Source organism: Apteryx rowi, unplaced genomic scaffold (genome assembly GCF_003343035.1).
Source record: "Apteryx rowi isolate R43461 unplaced genomic scaffold, aptRow1 scaffold_332, whole genome shotgun sequence".
Classification (NCBI taxonomy): domain Eukaryota; kingdom Metazoa; phylum Chordata; class Aves; order Apterygiformes; family Apterygidae; genus Apteryx; species Apteryx rowi.
The window spans coordinates 910,590-930,390 of NW_020449775.1; the positions used below are offsets into that span (position 1 = coordinate 910,590).

The 19,801-nt window shown below is 48.1% G+C and overlaps 1 protein-coding gene across 1 annotated transcript in view; it reads left to right on the top strand.

Annotated features, from left to right (window-relative positions):
• The first annotated feature begins 6,104 nt into the window (after positions 1–6,104).
• AMOTL1 (angiomotin like 1) overlaps positions 6,105–19,801 on the top strand; it is an 86,827-nt gene continuing 73,130 nt past the window's right edge. Inside the window, exons 1-2 of the mRNA XM_026071932.1 lie at positions 6,105–6,189; positions 9,482–9,532. Coding sequence (XP_025927717.1) covers positions 6,105–6,189; positions 9,482–9,532 — 136 coding nt within the window. The remainder of the gene's footprint in view (positions 6,190–9,481; positions 9,533–19,801) is intronic.

Consider the following 19,801-nt stretch of genomic DNA (forward strand, 5'->3'; position numbering starts at 1 on the left):
AGGAGGTCTTCTCCTGCAGACTGCCTGTGCTCCCTCCCTCTTGTTCAGTCACGCTCCAGTCAGTCCAAGCTCCCTTCTTCAACCCCTGCTTCTTGCCTCAGCCTCAGCCCTTTCTTGGCTGCCCACCTCATCCTTTTGGCATGATAAAAAGTCCTGCCCAAAGCCCACAAACTTGCCCAGTGGTACAGATCAGGATCGGTGCCCTCTCTTACCAGAAAAAGCACTAGTAAGGGCTGGCCCCTCCTGTGGGGTTTGCAGCTTGAGCAGAAGCAAAGAYTTTTCTCCCAAGTCCTGTTTTCCCTTGTCAAAATGGTGGCTGATGCCTAAACCCTGCTATTCTCTGAGTGAATCATCCTCTGTTATAGCATCTACCAACCCTCCCTTGACTGGTGGGCTCCTCAGCTGCTGCCTATTCCTTTCTCTTGCCCAATCCCCATCGATGCTCTATACCCCTTTACATCAGGCTACAATGCCCTTGTGATGGCTCTGAGGTCACCCAGCCTGGCCTGGTGTTCACCATTGCCCTGCCAAGCGGCATCAGGTCGGCTTGGTGCTGCTCCACTGCCCAGATACCAGTCTGCTCATCCCACTCTTCTGAACTCCCTCGAACCTGGATCCTGCTCAGAAGTGCGAGCTCTTCTTAGCTGYTACAAGTCATTGGACAGGTGGTTGATCTAATTAATAAATCATTAAACATGAAGTGCTTCTGTATGGCCCTTTGAGGGCTCAGACCAGTAAGCTGATGTGCAGTGATCACTACACYTGGCTTTGCACAAGATTAGATTGGATTCAGCATTTCATGAAAATGTATCCTCTTTCATTCCTCATGGAAGAAAGGAGAGGAAAGACCCAGACATGCTCAACTAACTGTGAAAATCACCTCCAGTCTGTGGCTTCTGAAAGAGGCCCCTTATTTTTCCTTCTAGCCAAGCAGGTGGATCCAGCTAGAGCCCATCCAGCAGCTCTGAAGTTGAACCGTATGTAAGGAGATGCTGTAACTCAGAGAACATAGGAGAGCCTCCTTGCAACAGCTGTGCCTTTGGACAGCAATGTCTTATTTTGGTGAACCATGTGGATGGAGCATATTTTGTGGGCAGTGCTTGGGCGAACACCGCCTGTTTCTTCTTTTCCTCCATATCAACCCCCAGCATGCTGGAGTATTTTGGATCTGATGCTTTAATCTCTTGTCTGTCTGGGTTAGTCTCAAGTCATTAACTTTTATTTTCCTGCTGTTCTGGCCATGTGAATTCTGCAGTTTGTGATACTAAAAAAAATTCCCAGTGCAGCTGCTTACTGCCCAGAGAATCTGTGTGGCAGACTGTTTTAAACTGGAAATGTTCCAGATGGGAAGCTTAACTGACCTTTGTTCTCTGACAGCCGGTTCTTACAGATTAGAGAAGTTGTAAAATATTACTGAAATGATCATTCCAATGTTACGCTATTTTGTTCTGCAGTTAGGAAGAGCTTTATAGGTAAGACCAAAAAGGGGCAGCAGTTTGTGGTCCGTCTGGCTTTTATTTGAGGTATAATGAAAGCTGTGAAATGAAAGGCGTCTCAATTCAACTTCCCCTCCCACCATTCTTTCTTATATGATATCAGGATATCATATATCCTGAAGCTATGTCAGGAATGACAAGTCTTTTCTTGTCTTGCTTTTTTAGACAACTAGTGGAAGATGTAGGTGCACAAAATGAGCTTTCCCTGTGCTAAATGAAGATCTAAAACAGGGTCTAAATCCAGGCACTTTCGAAAATCTGGCATTTGATTTTTCTTGTTCCTAAATTACAGAGGTAATAATGTTGACTACTGACTGCAACAAACCTGATTTCTTCAGCTAGAGCATAAATCACATTCCCTCTCAATGCACCAAGTTTTGCTTGCATCTGCAGTGCTGCATACCTGCTGCTCCGTCACTCTGCCCGCAGAGTCCTCCATGAAGGGAGGAGGCCTGGGCATCTGCCCTACCGCATGGGTGAAGCAGGGCTTGGCAAAGCAAAATAGGTCTCCTAAGCCAAGGAGAGACTGGATGAAATTATTTTGAGTTGGTTGATGTGGTGTGAGGGAATGCAGCCCTGCATGGTTGTGGGGAATGGGGCTCCAGGCTTCCCACCAGCACTGGTACAGCGGGCAGGTGCTATGGGAAAGAGAGGCCATGCAGAGCTGTGCTCTCTTCTCCTCCTGCGTTCCCACCTGTCCCAGCCCTCCTGCAGACCTCACCTGGAGGATGTAACCCCTTGGCAAGGCACATGTGTAGTCTGCGTAGCAGTGCTTGCCACCTGAGCTGCTCTGTCCCCTCAGCTCCTGGTGGCTGTCCCTAAAGGAGCAGGGCAGAGCACCTCCTTGGAGGCTCAGGTCTCACAGCACCAGGGTGAAGTGGGCAACCTCTTTCTTCAGCTCTGCATTTAGCAAGAAGTCTGTTGCAGAAACATTAATTCCAGCTAGTGTCCTCTGGTACCTGCCTGTCATCTTCATACCCTGAGCCCTTTTCCAACCAGTCCCAGGCCTTCTGTTAGAGAAATGTGCAATCCGACCCTCTCCRGTTATAGTCCTGCACTACCTAATGCTTATATCATGCTTTGAAGGGAGGAGGACCTCCTGTTAATATAGTCACAAATACTGATATTCGCAGTGAGCCATTAGGGGGATACCAGCCGTGGACCCACCRTGTCGGTGGTGACAACCCAGCACCGCAACGCCCTGCCACGCCTGAGCTCAGCTGCTCTCTCACGCGAAGGGATGGGCATGCAAGAGCCACAGCGATGATTGGGATTTATGATCTTTTAGTCATTTCTCAGTGCCAGGATAATTAGCCCTGATAAATTTTGGCTTTTCTTTCTCTAATACTGGCTGGATCCCATGCATCAGTAAAGTCAGCAGTTTCACATTTGCAATTAACTTTCTGTTTGATGGGTGCTCGGGACTCATGTCTGTCTGATTTCATGTTTGTGTGTGTCTGAACAGAGGGGGACAGAGGACAGAAAGAGCTGGGGTTCAGCAATTTGCTTTTTTTTTTCTTTTAGAGAAATGAGCGAATATGGAAAAGCCGTTTTATCTTCTATGCTGTGTTGATAAATTGCCCTTTCATTCTTTCTCTCTTATACTTTTATTGAACTCACAGACAAACCTCTCCCTTGGCGGGTAGAAAGAGTAAATTGCCAACAGAATGCATTTACTAGATGCCTTTCAGTAGCAGAGCTGTACAGATAATAGGTTTTTCATTTTAGTGGCTGAGCTGAAAATTTGAAAATACTTTTTGTTTTGGGTCAACCTCTAAAGGAGAATGTTTCTTTTCTTTTTGTTTCTTGAATTTTTTATTTCTTTTCATAAGCATAAGACATTCTGGCTTGAGATTATTTAGTGCTTTTTATATCTTAAAAAAAAAAGAAAAAGAAAACTAGGCCAGTTTCAAACTGAAGATGTCATTCRAAAGAACAACAGAGAATGTTTCAGTTTGGAAATGTCACAGTGGAGCCTTGCAGCTTTTCTCAGAATGTTTTTCTTCTCTTTCAGCTAAAACCAATTCCATGCTCAAACCGAATTTGCTTAAGGTCTCAGTATCCCATAATGGCACCTCTGTTGAATTTACTACACCAGAAAGCAATCAAACCCCACCTGCATGCAGCAGTGACCTAGTCTATTTGCTGCTTAGCCGGGCTATCTAGATGCAGGTATAGTTGGTACACATGTATTCGTATAAGCATTTAATCCTAGTTAATTAAGCTCTTGAGCAAGAAAACAGATAAAATGATCTCTCACGTGTCTATCCAGCCAGGAAAGCCCAAGTTCAGGCTGCGATTCACCGCTGACGTGCGCACACCTGGTTTAGCAGGCAGCACGCTCTGCGGCACGGGTTTCGGCTGTGCTCTGCYGGGGTCGCAGATGTGACGCGCTGACTTGACCTCTTCCCACAGCTCGCGTGGCTCTGCCAGTGCCCTGCTGGCTGGGGTTTCCCCATGCATGGAAAGCACGGTCATAGCAGTAGAGACAGGGCCTGTCCATGTATTTCTTTGCCTGATGTCCTAAGGAAATGACRCTGATGAGATCATTTCGCCTCTCTCTGTGTCCCTCCATCTTTATCTGCCCATTCCTCCCAGTAACTTTGTGAATTCAAGGCCCTGGCAGCATTAAATTCCAACAAATGTAATGAACATCAGTAACTGGATAGAAATGAAAGACAAAAATTAGTGCCCTCCCTGAAGAAAAAACTGATAACTCACAAGTGCAAAGAATGAAGCAGCCACCTAAGCCATCGGCACGTTTCAGACTAGCCACTGCGCAGGCCATCGTCTGTCCAGACGAAAAGGTAAGGGATATCAGGAGAAGGAGAGGAGAGATCCACAAAGCGTGGAGTTTGGGAACACAGGCCACAGGGCCRTAGGAAACGTGCCCATGTGCACTTTGCTGCTCATGGGACACCTCGCTCTGGTACTGCGAAACTTCTGCGGTCCCCTGTGCAGGTTTTGCTGTGCAATGACGACGACAGCCGGGCAGCGCCCTTAGCTCGGGGCAGGCCTTCACCGCAATAACCGCCCCCTGCCAAATAGCGTGGCCAGTCCCGGGGACTCACTCCACCAAGAAGTCAACTCCATTGGTGCCATCTGTGATCTGAGTTTGCCTCAGACAAAGGTAGGGAAAGTCTCTCTTGTTATCCCCTCTTCAGCATCTTACTGCAGAGGGAAGAAAAGCTCGGCAGTAACCTTTTGTTACATGCTTCCTTGATAAATTAGCAGTTACTGACTCAGGAAAGACCGTGTGTGAGCGTCGCGGTCTCTTTACTGGACTCCATTCCTTCCCAAATCTCGGTAATCCTGCTTTAAGGAAAAGAGAAGGGACGAAATGTCCCGCTCTGTGTCTACCCCATCAGTGAAGCATCGGTCCAAGCGGTYGAGGAAGGAAAATGTGAGCCTCTGTCTCCACCCGTCTCCATGGACTCTGAGCTGTAGCAAACCTGTAGGCAATATTGACTGGCCAACAGACAGTGAATAATTCAATTACTACAGCAGAAAGTGATTTTCTGAGGTTAGGAATTCCAGCTTTAACCGCTCAGTGGTTTCACTGCATCTTTGACACTAATATACCGAAGAAATCTCTTTTTTATGCACGTGGCTGGATCTCATTTCTCAGTATAAAAATCTCTTTTCTGGCAGTCAGAGGCTGAGTAGCCAGCCTGTGCCAGCCGTGGCCTGGAGGAGCGTGGTCCCGGAGCGGCCACGCGGCAGGCAGCGGGGTTGCCATCTCCTCCCCGACCCATCACAGCCACCGCACCGTGGTCAGAGCTGGCTGCAAGGGCTGAGCGGCCGGGCAGCACCCGGCAGGCTTGTCCACTGGGCCCAGCGTGGCGCTGGCAGCGCTCGTACTGAGTATTGTATGACTAATAACCATGGCCAGGCTCAGACATGAGAGTTAAAGCCAGCACCTCTGCTCGCCCTGCAGAGCTCTGAGCTGGCCACCGTGCAGGCCTGGGGCCCTCGACCCACCAGGCTGCCTGCTCCAGTGGTGCCTGTTCCTTGAAGAATTTGAAACCCCATATTCTTTCTTACATATTTACCACTGTTACTCTTGCAATATCATTGCCCCTGTACTTACAGACACTGCAGCTCACGATTTAAATCACCAGCTTTACATCGGCAAAGGGTAAAGCAAAGTGCACTCAAGTTGAGCACGTGCATAGAGTACAACTGAAACAAAGAGCTTTGACTACAGGCCTCATAGGCACACTACCCTGTTCAAAAATAAAACCCTGGCCTTACAAATATTGTAAGGGATTAGGAATTTCTAGGCATTAGTCAGACTGACAATAGAAATTGCAAATGGTCCGAGCATTGATGGCCCTCTGATGCAGCAGGCGTACTACTCAACATGATAAGTCGAGGCTTGACAGAGTCAGCTATTCCTTGGTCCCCTGTGATTCATGTGATTTTTTTTGCAGATTTTTTTCTTTTCTTTTTTTTCCTAAAATATTGACATTTCCCTGTGCTGAGGGAAGCTTCTCACCAACTGGCAGTACAGCAGACAACAACAGCCACTAAGAGTATGTTCTGGTTATTCCTCAGAGAGAGCAGCAGGAAGCATTGCAAGAAGATCTTTGATGCTGCAGATCAAAGATGGACCTTGGTGAAAACTGGAAGCTGGATGAAACCAACTGGTTGTCTCATGGTGGGATCCATCCCTTTGCCAGTGTGAAAGGAGGTAGGATATAACTGTGCAGTTTTAATCAGCCCAGTGAACACGTGGGTGTCTGCCCAACGTGCTGCTGTCATTCACTGTGCTTGCTGTAGTCCTAGGGGTTTTACTGGGCTATATTCAGGGCAAAGTTGTACTCAGTATAAAGGTGGGAGAAATCTGACCCAAACCATAGTGTCTTGCCGGGAGCCAGCAGATTGACACAAGCAYTCCATCTGCATCTTGTCTTCATTCCCTGGAATGGCCTTTTGCAAAAATATTCACCTTTTGGCAAGTTAATATGCCTACCCTGCTAGACGTATCCATCCTGATTCTCCACTAGCAGGACTCTGCAGATGACAGTGGTCAGGGAGAAGCAAGGAGGAGAGCTGGCAAGATATCCCCTTCTCACTTTAATCATATTTGCGTGAGCAAATTTAGGATGGATCCTAAGAGACACTCTGTCCTAGCAGCGACGAAAGGACCTTGGGCTGCCCCTGCTCGAGTTTCCTGGGCAGAACCATTCAAGGTTTCAGCCTAGCATAGTATGATGCAAGATTTCCCAAACCCAAGATTGGGGTGCATTGCTATCCAGAAATTGCCAGCCAGCCTCAGAGAAGTGTTCAGGGCTGTTGCAATGGGAAATACAACAGACCTATTTCTTCTATCCATTCATTGCTATCTAATTTCCAGCCAGCTTTTGTAATTTGCTTTTATTCCCCATTAGCACGTTTTGCAAAAGCAGCTGCATGTGCTTGATCTCAGCTCCACCTCATCACCGGCAGGATGCGTCCCACAAGCTAGTGCACAAGGTTACCTTTCCTTCTGCAAAGCTGGCTTGTTTGGCTTGGTCATGCTGTGCCCCAGCTTAAAAACAAAATAAAAACACAGCCTTCCAGGTGACAGCRCCTTGGAAACTGAAACATTTTGTTTCGGTAAAATGCTTCACTTATCTCCATCTGTTTTCCATCGTTTCCTGCTGATAGCCTGGAAGAGGATGAAGGGGATTGTGTGAGATGTGGCATGGCCTACCTTTCCATGAAAGCCGAGCTAGACAAGAAAGTTTATACTTCTGAATAGAACAGTCCTGGGTTCAATCTCTTCAGGCGAGCACCACTGGGTGGCATCCTTTAAACACAGAGTTGCTCCTGTACTTATTCAGGAGCTTTTAGCCACTCAGCACAGCATGGGAGCTGAGCGGGAGCTGCTAACCCTGCTTGTGCTCTGCCTTAGTGCTCTCCTCTGCTGCAGGGCTGCAGCATGCAGGGGCAGCGAGAGCTCCTCTGCTCACCCCACCTGCATGCAGCAGAGGTGTTCCCATGTTTGCACCAGAAATGCTGACGTAGTTTGGGATCTGCAGGGGAACGGGCATGCTCCCAGGACGTTTATCTGGTTACAAAGAATGACACGATGCTGGCTACGCCAAGAGATGAATTTGATATGAAAATAAGAGATAAGCATAGGGTGAGTTCCTGCAGGCCTTGCTTTATGCCCATTCTGACAACCTCTGCTTCTCTTAACTTTTTAATGCTTGGTCTGTGTGCTTGGTCTCTGTTGCTTTCATAGCTGAAGTGGCCAAATTCCTGTTGGGTTCAGGATCCCACTTTGCCTGGGTCTATAAAGCAGAGAAGGGCAGAGTCACTGCCACTAAGAGTTTACAAAAATCCCAAATTGTTAAATGTGGCTATACGTTGCCCTTTGTTTCTGTATGTAGATCATTGTTAACCTAAACTAGTGGTTCGTAGTCTTTTCTAACTGGAGGACCTAACAACATTTTATAAAGGAGGCCCAGGCCTGTTAGAAATTTCAAATGTATAGATTGCTTTATAGTATTATGAGCTTGCCTTTCTTAAACATCTTCAATGAAACACCTAGGAGGAGTACATGGACATCAGGTGGAAAGCCTATTTAGTCCAGCCTATTGAATTGTAATAAATACATTGAATCTGACAGGGAAAAAAAAACCCTCTGCAAAACTTTTTTTTTGAAAACTTCATTGAGTTTCTGGAATTTTGAASTATTTGACACTGAATGAAATGCTTGAAAAAAAAGAAATCCCAGCCAGCTCTAAAATGAAAATGGACTTTAATGCTCGGGCCACATGGTCTTGGAGTGGCCACAGGCCTTTTGGTCAGCGAGGGGCCTGCGTGAGCCATGCCTCGCAGCTGGGAGCTGGCAGGGACGGCTGGGCCCGTGGGGACAGACTGGCTTTGGTATCCAGAATAACCTCCCAGCTCTGCTTTTAGCAAGCTGTGCAACTGCGTGCAGGTCCCGGCCCTTACCCTTGCTTAGTGTCATAGGATCAGGGGATGACCAGGCTGGAGGGGACCTCAGGAGGTCTTCAGCCAACCTGCCCCATGGCAGGGCCGGCTGTGAAGACTGAGTGGGTTGTGCAGGGATGGGTCCTGTCGGGTCTTGAAAACCTGCAGGGACGAAGACTGCATAATCTCTCCAGGCACCCTGTGCCAGCGCTCGCCTTCTGGTGACCCCAAGCTCAGGGGCTTCCAGAGCCCATGGTCCAACCTGCCACTGAGTTATAGGAACATTATTATCAGGGGACTCAAGGGCTTGCTCAGCCTCCGAAACGTCCCCGCTGGAGCATTTTCACTCCTCTCAGCTAGTTAAGCTTCCACTGGTTGCACCCCGCTGCCGTTAGACAGAGGAGAGATTGTAGCATGCCGGAAAGCCAATCACATCAGGAGAGGGAAGAGTCTCCATGGTTCACTTAATCCAAATTTCAACCTTTTTCCTGCTCATTTCCTAAAATTGTGACAGTAAAGCAAAATAACACCTGGGCACCTCAGAATGCCCCCCCACTGGTGCCAGGTGGCCCTGGCCTGGAGGGGGGCCTGGATCTGGCCCCATGGCCTCCCCGAGCCCCGGGCCTGGCCACCCCGGCAGGCTGCATGCTGACTCCCACCGCCTTCCTGGTGCCAGCAAGCTCAGGAGAGGGAGCAGAGAGTYGCAGCATGGCCGGAGAGCCAGGTATCCCCACGGAGAGCGAGGCTGGCACTCCATGTGCGCAGCCCAGGCGCCCAGTGACGGGCAGAGGCAGATCGGTGCCATGCTCTTGGGCTGGAGGGGCAATAATGGCTCATACTGTCAAGTTCCYATCTTGAACCAACTCCAAGTTTTCTGATAACAGCTGGATTTCAACCCCCCTCCCTCCCCAATATATATATAAAGCCTACAGGGATGAGCTGGAAGCAAGCTGAGCAGGGACTTATCTGCAGTGTGATTAAAACAGCTTTTTTCACTCCAACTCTCTACACCTATCTCTTGGGCTGACCTTTCCGAGCATTTGTTCTTCTTCCCTTAGACAATGAGCTTTCCGAAGGTGCGCCAGCCCTGTTTGGTCTGGATCAGCTGGGTAAGTCCATGTGGAATACATTTTCCACTTTTTTTATTTTTTCTCTGCACCCAACAGAGCAATTAGGAGATCACTTAGTTAAAAAATAGGACAGCCTCCGAATGCTTTCTGCTGCATGAATTCATCATTATGACTGCCTGCTTTCTGTGTTGCTTTTGAATACCGTAGATCAGAGGAATGGGCACAGCTTGATGCTAGAGGTGTTTAGTATCTTCTGTGTTAAATTTGTGTAGAGTCTTTTCTCTGTGAGAGCAGCTTTCACCCTTCTGGTGCAGAGTGCTTAGACACTGCTGTTTCTTGGATGTGGGTTTTAAGTTTAACCCATAGCTGGCACTGGAAATGTTGTGACTTTCTTATGCCTTGGGACACAATGAGCTTTTTTTTGTGGGAGCCAGAACTAGAGGTGTGTAAGATGAGTAAAGACTAAGACACCCAGTGTGGACAACTGCTTCAAAAGAGCATTAGAAGCTCTTGGGGAACAGAGGGCAGCCCACCTCCGAGCCCAGCAGACAGTCTGCTGAGCTGGCTTTAGCGCATCTGCACAGTTTCATCCYGGCGCTCCCCATCGCCTGCATACCAGGAGAGTGAATCCATGCGGGAACCCTATCTGGCCGTGATGCCCCATTAATCAAAGCTCTGCAGGGCCAAGGTTGAAAGAAATGTGTTTCTCAGGCTGACCTAGAGGTGCTCAGCTAAGGTAGGACCTGAGTGGCATGATGGGAAGCCTGCTGCAGGGGGTATCCCACCTCCCAGCCCCGCGTGCAGAGCCAGCGACCAGATACTTCCCACTGGTCTTACATGCAGGAAAGGGGGGAAGCTTTCAAATTCCCTTGGGAAAATGAAATAAAGGAAGGCAATTCAGGGTTGGTTCAAAGGTGGGGAAGGCTAGAGATGGACCGTGCCAGGAAAGCACAATTGTCTGGAGAGAAGCACGCCCTGCTCCATGCACCTTGCTCTCCAGCAGCTGCCTCCTTGCAGCCCAGTGAGATCTCCCCACTGAGCAGCAGACCAGGCTCCCAAAAGCACCCTTTTTCCCTTTAAGGGCAATGACTTCCCCACTGCTCTTGGAAGTGAAATCATCCTCAGTAAGGATGATCTGTGTGCATGCATTGGACTGCTCCCCCTGTGCCCCGGAGAATGGTAGAAACTTGGGGTAGGAAGGTAAAATATTAGGAATCCAGAATGGGGATTTCATCATGTGTATATGTCTCTGCTGTAAATCTCTGCAGCTAAGAGTCAGAATTTTGAAAAAAAAAATCCTATAAGCACAAAAATGTCTGTAAACTGTGTTATCCGTCAGTGGATCTGGAAGGGGTGGTTGGGCTGGTAGCTGTCCTTGCTGACAAGTCTTATACAACTGGTCCTATTTTAAAGGAGTTCTTGTGAACTCTCTCCACTTGGTGTCAGGATAGAGACTGCTCTGACATACATTTGACTAGACGAGTGTCTAATAGGGAATGGAAATAAAGACAACAGCCTTCCTTTGGCTGCCTCATTCATTACCTGCCTTATTTAAAACAGGTCAAGTTGCTTTAAAATGCATTTGCTTGGATACAGCTTCCACCAGCTCCTTTTCTTCTTGCACTTCATCTCATCAGCTCCTTGACCTGTGCGTTCCCTCAGCAACACACACCCGTTTCTCCTAACCACTCTCACAGTCCTCGCTCTCAAAACTTCCAAGGCTGCCCTTGTTCTGCTCTTGGCAAAGGACTCCCTCTCCCAAATGACAAGACTTTGCTGTGTTTAGCTGAGATGAAAAGAAATGCATTATCAGATAGCCAGATCTCTTGAATTTGCAAAACAAGGCTCACTTCTGGCTTCTTGGTGACTTCTGGTCAAGGGACAGGGCTCTGCTGTGCTGTTCTTGGGCAGTCAGGACTGTAACACAGGGCAACCTGCTTCCTGGCACCCTCCCTGTGTTAATGGAGAAATAGTCTGTACCGTCCAGTGTGAACCATTGTCTCCTGGGGGTTGTCAGGCTGTTGTCTGGCATATCATGGGGCTCCTGCACAGCCCTGCTCCCAGCCGAGGGGAAGCAGGAGCTCCATGGACACTGCTTTCCTCTGCTTAGGAATATTGGACATCTCTCAGTCTGGAAAAGATTATTCAAACTAGCACTTGTATCACCTTACATTTCCACTCTGCCTTCCAAACACAGCACAAGATGTGATTGCTCCATCCAAGGTAGACAAGGCAGACAAAGGATGTGAGATAGCAGAACAAGTAATGGAAAACTGATCTCTTTTTCTGCCTCCCTCCCGGCTGGTTAATTTTCAGCTGGATMAGTCTCCTGACCTGAGTCATGCACAGCTGCATTAACTCCGGTGCCAGGCTAGGGAGGTGGTAAGAGCAAACACATGCTGGAGGGAGAGAGGACAAGACCATCCCAGTAGCAGCTCAGATTTATGCTGTATTAAAGTGATCGTGTAACCAGGCCCTGAAAATATCAGCTCAGAGCTCAGCTCTGATCAAACAGGCTATCTGAATGGCAGGAATTATTATCAAAGGAGCAGAAAACAAAGCGTCATTATAATAATAACATCATGAGACAAAACATCAATATCATAACAAAGCATCATTATCATAAAAATCACAGAAAAGTAGGCTTGGGTGGGACATAAAGAGGCCAGCTAACCCTCCCTTCTGCCTGAAGGCAAGATTAACAACTCGTATTCATAGCCATCATTCCACATGGCTGACCAACCTGTCTTCAGAACTTCTAGCAGCCTTCCCAGGAAATCTACTCCAGTGCTTCACTGCTCCAAATACTAGAAGGCTTTTCTTGATATCTGGCTAAATCTCTGTAATTTAAGCCAATTACACATTGTCCTGCTGAAAGCAGATATAAAGAAGAGTTTGCTCCCTTCCTCTTCGTGTTTCACTGTGATTTTTTTATTTGAAGGTTATTCTGTCTCACCTAAGTCTTCCCTTTTCTGTATTAAATAACCCAAATTCCTTTTCTCACAGGTTGTCTTTTCTAGATTTCTAGTGGTTTTCCCTGCTCTATTGTATTTCTAAATGCTTTGCCTCTTTCTTGAACTGGAAAGAGTACTCCAGCTGAGGTCTTCACAGAGCAGGAAATTCGGAAAAAGCCACCACATGGGTCAGACTGACAGCCGTGCAGTTTCGATACCCCCCCCCTGCACTGTCTGTGTTTTTCACAACTGCACGGCTCCTGACTCATGCTCAGCTTGGGATCCAGCAGGCAACCCAGAACTGCTCTTTTACCTGGCATTTCTTGTCCTCTGTGTGTGCCGTTGGTTGTTGCTACCCAGCTGCAGATCACTGAATTGCATCCTTTTTTTTCGCTACTTGTTAAGTCTGTCTTGAATCCTAATCTTGCTTTCAGCTTTCCAGCAGCTTATCTCAGTCTGGGGTCAGCCACAAATGTAAAAAGCCATCCTTGGATTTTGAGTCATTCATGATTAGTACCAGATTTGAGAGAGGTTTTTTGCATAGCCTCATGCCATTAGTAACTAGTCACTGAGAAGGGTTTCGACCAGTCATCTGTTAATGCTTTGTTTTAGTCCAGGTTTCCACTTGCTTATAATAATACCATATGGCAGAGCATCAAAAGCCTTACATATATGTCAACATATATGACATCTGCAGCTTCTCCCTCATCCACAAAGTTTATTACCTTGTCAGAGAAGAATAGATTAGTCTGACCAGTTCTGTTCTTGCTGAATCTGCACTGGCTATTAGTCATATCCTTCTTTTCTAGAGGTTTGCAAACCCTTTGACTGTTCTGGTGTTTCCAAGAATGGAATTAAAAATGACTGGAAAATCACTTCCTAACTCTTCTTCCTTTCCTCGTCTTAAAGACTGGTGCTCTGTTTGCCTTTGGTGACAGCCATGTCCAGCCTTTGGAAACCTCTCCATGGTCTGTCACTGTATAAATCAGTCCCTGGCTCACCTACACCTGGAGTACTGAGTACATTTCTGGGCTTCCCATTTCAGCCTTGGAGAAGTGATGGCCACGGGTGGCAAAGGTGGTCAAGGGATAGAACAGCTTCCATGAAAGGAGACATTCAGTAAACTAAAACTTGCGGGTGTGGAAAAGAGATGCTTGAAGAAGGATATAGTAGAAGTACAGGACTCATGAATGACACAGAAGTAAATAAGGAAAGGCTTACAGCAACCCAAAGGAAGTATGTCTTTACACAGTACATCACTACATTGTGCAACTCATTGCCACAGGATRTCCAGGCTGCCAAAAGCATGAATGGGCTCAGAAAGTGATTAGAAAACATTATGGAAGAAAGGTCTATGAAGGGCTATCAAACATGATGATGCAGGTACAGCCTCTGGCTCAGGAAGTTCCTGCAGTGGAGGAACTGCTGGAAAATGGGATCGTGTACAAGAAAGAACAGCATTTGTATTTGCACTGTTCTTTATATTTTTTCTGCAGCTAGTGACCATATTGGAGAGAGGACATCAGGGCTTCTTAAACTTTGGTCTGACCCAACGTGGTCTTTTTTGTATTTCCTTAGGTCTATAGTGATTAACCAGGAAAAAAAAAAAACAAAAACAAAAAACCCTCCTCTTCCTTTTCTTTCTTCATCTGTCTCTTCTCTCCCACAGCTTGGCGGCTGGATTTCAGCAGATATGAATCAGACTGTGACTGTTGTGTTCCTTTTGTTCTGTAAATGATTAAAACAGAACATTTCACACTTGCTTTGTGGCCTAGCAGAGGAATGTTGCATTGTCTCCTTGGCAAGTCCCGAGGTGGAATTTCTGGCCTTGGAGAAAGTGAGGTCAGGGAGAGAAAAACTGTCTTGAACGGGGGAACATGTGCATAGTGCTTTTCTGTTTCTCTCCCTCTTGCTTGCACTCACTCGCCCTTCCCTTCCTCCCTTCTCTTTGTCTTCCATTCTCTCTTCTCTCTGCTCTTTTCCACCTCCTTCCTTCCGCACTGGAATTTTTTTCTTCTTGCTGCTTTAAGATGATCTAGCTGAATATCAGGAATAAGAAAAAAGATTGACTGAAAAATGCAAGCACCTGGTCCAGCCCTCCCCTGTCACAGCCATCCTAGATAGCCTTGGACAGACTAATCAGAATGTGCTGAAATGGAAAAATAAAATGGCATAAGAAACCCACCTTGCCAAAGTCAAGATCAAAATGTGCGTGTGGGAGATGCAATATATCTGTGGAAATTCTTAGGACCCGTGCTTCACATTTCCTGATAGCTGACTGTAGGAGTGATTATCTAGGTGTACTATTTATACCAGTACCATGTATATGATCAGCCTGCTAGAGGAGGCTTGATACAACTGTTGCGATTGCGGGAAATAGTGTTTTTGTGATACTGTGTGCTGGGGGAATAAATATGCCTAAGAATGAAATCCCATTGGATAAACAAAAAGGGAAGGAAAAAGAAAACCCTCGTCCCTGCCCTGTTTGTTCCCACTGCTTAGTAGCCATCCAGCTGTTTCTTTTTCTTTGTTGTCCTGACCTCATCTCATGCTGGAGCGAGTCCAGACAGCGAGTGCTCTGCTTAACAGTCTTCTGCCAGAAACCAAACAGGTCGAGTTATTAGAGAAAAATGAAAGCTCTTTGGCAAAACTGGAAAAACAGATGTGCAAATACATTTCTGCTGTCTCCAAATACAATGCTGCCTATTAAATGCCAATCAGAGGGGACCTGATAAATATGCACAGTTGTCACTGTGCAAATCTTACAGTGGCTATTAATTTATCCTGATGCATTTTGGTAATGCTCGCTGAGTTGCTGAGCTCACTGGCCATCTGGTAGCTGGGTTGTTTAAACACCTTTCGCAGATGGAGTTTTGGAACTTGTGCTCCAGCGCTGCAAGTGGATTTGCCTCTGCTCATTATTTAAAGTATTTCAGAGAAGCTGAGGATGGTTAAAACAGTGTCTGCTGAAACAAGCTGTGTATGTGGGATAAATGAAGTTTGTGACTAATCAGAAGAGCTAGAATTCTTTCCATCTGACGGGGCCGGAGGCATAGTAAGGGAATCTTTTGTTTTAAAGGATCCGTGTTATTTATTTACTAAACTTGCTCTAATGAAGCTTCTTTACACGGCGTATTCCGATTTCAGGATTCGGCTCTTGTTGCGGTCTCCATGCTGCGCTGTGGTTATTATTTGTGTTGTTCTTATCAGCGTCTGGCTCTGATATCATAGCCAGTGGTGCTAATGGGGCTTTAATTCACAGGCTGCCTAGTCGACAGTCGTTCAAAGTAGCAGTTACATGAAGAAATGAAGCTGCGTGCAGGCATCTGGGGTTGCCACAGTGTCAGGCGGAGGGGGACAATTATTTGTTTACTCGCAGCATTTGGAAGCTATGTGATTACACGCATGGGCGGCTGCAAATGTAGCGAGTGTCAATACCAGGGCACACTCGCTGTTTGGAGCGGTGGCGGCCCTTCTGCAGGGCCTCGGTGATCTAGCCCGAGGTCAGGCTGCAGTAACCGCGCAGAGTGATGCAGTGACCAGGATTCACTAATATGGGATGACCTGGGGGTGCCAGGTGATCCAGGAGGCCGCTAAAGGCTGAACCAGCAAGGCACCTGGAAACACTTCTCCTCTTCCTCACCTCCTGCTGAAGTGCTTGGGAAATCTCCRAGATGTTTCATTTATTTGCCACATCAGAGTTTAACAGACTTTCGCTTGCAGAGTGCAGTGCATGTGTTTCTCCATGATCCTTAGTTCCAGGGAGAAGCTGGAGGGAGGTGGTGAAATGAGATGGCCCTGTCAGCTCTGTTCACATCAGTGGTYGCTGACGTGACAACCAGAGTTTTGGTGGGACTTGGCCTCAGCTGAATAGGTTAGGACCAAAAGGGGTGGAGGGATGAACTTCCTTCCTTCCTCGTACTCCCCAAATTGATCTTTTGGGGAAAGAATGTGAAAATAGTGGAGCTGCAAAGTGGAGAAGCTTGAACTGTGATTGGCTTGCACTGATGGGCAGATACAGATGCACTACAAATGAATGAATTTGGTAGTTATGTCCCTGTGATCTAACCTCTCTGGTGGTTATCAAGTGAGTCAAACCTAACAGCGATTAGAGCAGTCACTTTCCAACTTGCCATCCTTCATGACCACTTAAGTTATCAAAAGAAAATAGAATTGTACAGAAAAAAGACTTTGAAAGTCACTTGGAAACATTCCCCATAAAATGAAAAATATGGGGGAAAAAGAGAAACTGCACTTTTACCTAGGCAGAAAAAGAAGCTTTTGTCCTTGGAAACATAACATAGCATGGTTCATGAGGTCCTTGGCACTGCTACCGAAAGACAAGATAGCAGATAATCCTTCTTCCTGATACATTTGTTCCTCCAGMACTGAATTTATCACTGGTCATCACACAGCCGTAGAGTATTAATGAGGTAGAAGGGCAGCATAGATTTTGAGGCCAGACTGAGAACAGAATAAGCCCTTGGATATGCTGGGTCTATTTGATTGTGGGTAGTACAGCTTGATTGCACTTGAATAACCCAATCTYGTATTGCACAAGACTGTAATCACACAGAATCAGACTAATCAAAATAAGAATGTGTCCTGTTTTGTCCAACCGAATTATAAAGCTGTAGAGTGACAAAAAGTAGCATTTAAATTGCCATTTTGACCGGGTTTGGAGAGAAATCCCCTCCTCTCATCCAGCACTGGGAACAGACACTTAGCAAGCGGAGGGCAAAATTATGCCTTCATTTACAACTGAGTAGGTCCATGGTTTGCCTGTGAGTGAAAGTAAACCCAACATTTATCTCCAGGGGAAGGTAGGAGAGGGCAACCATGCAATCTGAAAAACTGAAGGCTAGTCCCTCTAGGGGCCTAGGTGTCTATCTGGGGCATCAAGACTCCCTTTGATTTCACAGAGGAGTTAGGCATTTAAAAACTTTTATTTTGGGCCTAAATGACTTGTACCCAGATACTCATCTGTGGGAGATCAGAGAACTGAATCTCTTGTTCAAGACTAGTACCCTAAGCATGAACCTGTATTTTTTCCCCTGAGGAGGCTAAAATGTGTGCCAAGAATGTATGCRATGGTTTCCCCTGCCTCCTCCTCCAACAGCAGTGTATTTGCAATCTCCGTTCTTCTGCTTGAGTGTAAATCCTGACTGTAGTAACTGACTTCAGGGAGAGATCCTGGATTTCTATTGCACTTGTTATGAAATCAGCCCCATACCCTGGAGGCTCACAGGTTGCTCAGCACTTTGAAAAATCAGGCTGCCCATGTTGATGCTTCAGTTTCAAAGCTTCAAAGCGACCCCCGCACCGATAGCACCCAGCCGTCACCTCATCTTGCATGTCGGGGCTGTACAAACACGGAGGGAAAGTCACTTCTAAGGTTGTTCAGCTCACGGGAAAAATCCCGAGGCAAACGCTGCCTGCAGCTGAGGAATCATTTCATCATCATTGGTTTTTCCTCCCTCGCCTCTTTCCGTGTCCTGTAGCTTCTTGTCTCTTGTGCGTAACACTGAAACTCAGAGCAAAGCTCCGTCCTCTGACACGTCCCCCGGCRTAAAGCAACACCTCGGATTGCTTTCGTTTACTGCAGCCTCACCCAGGCAGCACGTCCGCAGGCGGCCGGGAGCTGCCGGGACCCCCCTGCACGGAGCCGGGCCAGCTTTCGTCCCGCCAGGCCCCTTGGCGGGGGCACTGTGCTGCTGCGGCGCTCGGCGCATCTGTCCACAGCCCGTTGCACCATTTCTACCAGCCTCTGCCCCTCCAGCCTGGCACGTAGAGGGCAGAAACCAGCGTCAGGCCCTTTGGGGCCTGAAAAGCTCGACGCGCATATTAAGGCCCAGAAGAAATGACTGCAAATCGAAAGGATAATCCTGCAGGCRCTGGGCAGTTTGCGCGACGGAAGAGGCTGGAGCAATGAGACGCAGGAACTGAAGCAGCGTGTTGACAGAGCCGGTCATCCCCAGAGAGGTCCGTCCTGTGGGGCAGCGCCGGGCGAATGAGGCYGGGGGCTGCCGGCGCCTCTCCGTGCCGCGCGGCTCCGCACACGCGCGGCCGGCTCTGCGGAAGGGCATGAAGTGCGGTACAAGCACACAGGGGCGCTCTCCCGTCCTCTCGCCCCGGGGACAGACCCTCTGCAGCAGGAGGGTGAAGCGGGGTCCGACGCGGTAGGTCTGGGAGGCTAAACACTGAAGCTCTCCCGCTGTAATGAAAGCGCATCCTGTGGAGCTGGCGTGCCGAACCGCGGAGAAGCCCGTGGGCTGACAAATTTCCTGTGTTCCTGTTAGCGCAGCGCTGGTGTCCAGCCTGGGCCATAAATCCTCGGCGCGACATGAAAGGATATGTACAGTATGCTATTTATGTGAAAATGAGTGATGAAGCAGGTGGGCAGCAGGGAAAAGGGTCTGGATTTAATAATAGCTGTGCTATTTGCAACGCTCCCCCATCTCTGCACAGGCTGGATACAGCCCCGCGCAGTGACAGCACAGATCCACAAGCAACCACATGCTCCGCAAGGCACAGGCAGACCAGCTGGAGGGGGTCCAGCTAGAAGACAGGCAGGGTGGCTATCATTAAAAGATGGACTTGGAACTCGAGGTCATTCCTGTCGGCTGTAGACTGCCTCCATGGGTTTGGGGCGAAATTCAGAGAGCCTGTGTTGGTCCCTACGATGGGACTGAGGTCCTATGACCTGATGTAGGAAGGCCATGGGGCAGCAGATGCTTACGCCTGGGAACGTTCGCACATATTAGGCATCTCCGGTTTGGGCTGTGAACTCCCAGGTGTGCCCATGTCTCAGCCTTAGCAGCTGCGTGTCCAGCTCCTGGCTCTCCTGGCAGGCCGGTATGGGGTACTGTGGGGCTCCCGGGCTGCCTCCGCTGCCTGCTGGCTCCAGAGCCAGCGTGTTGTTCCACCGCCACGCGGTGCAGAACGAGACAGAATCTCTTAATTAGAGGATCTGCAAGAAGAAGTTGAAAACTGGGCTCTCAGCAACAGAGTCCAGTGTGAGCTCGCAGCGGAGCAGCCATGCCAGCTACGGTAAGGGAGAGAGGAGGAAGAGTCCAAGTCCAGCATCGAAAACAGGGAAGTGGCCAAGAAGGATCCAGCTGGGTGTTGTCAGCTCTGAAAAACCTTTTCGTTATCAGGAGCAATGAGGGAAAAGCTCTCGTGTGTAACACCAGGGGAGAGGAGAGGAAAGGCGAAAGCCTTCCTGGCTGTACAGCATCAGTCATCAGAGCAGCCCTGGGCAGTGACGAACACGCTGGAAGGATAAAACCCCGCCTCTGGCCCAGCCGCGTGGTGGGTGCTGCCGGCACTGCCGCTGCCGCCAGCGCCGCGGCGC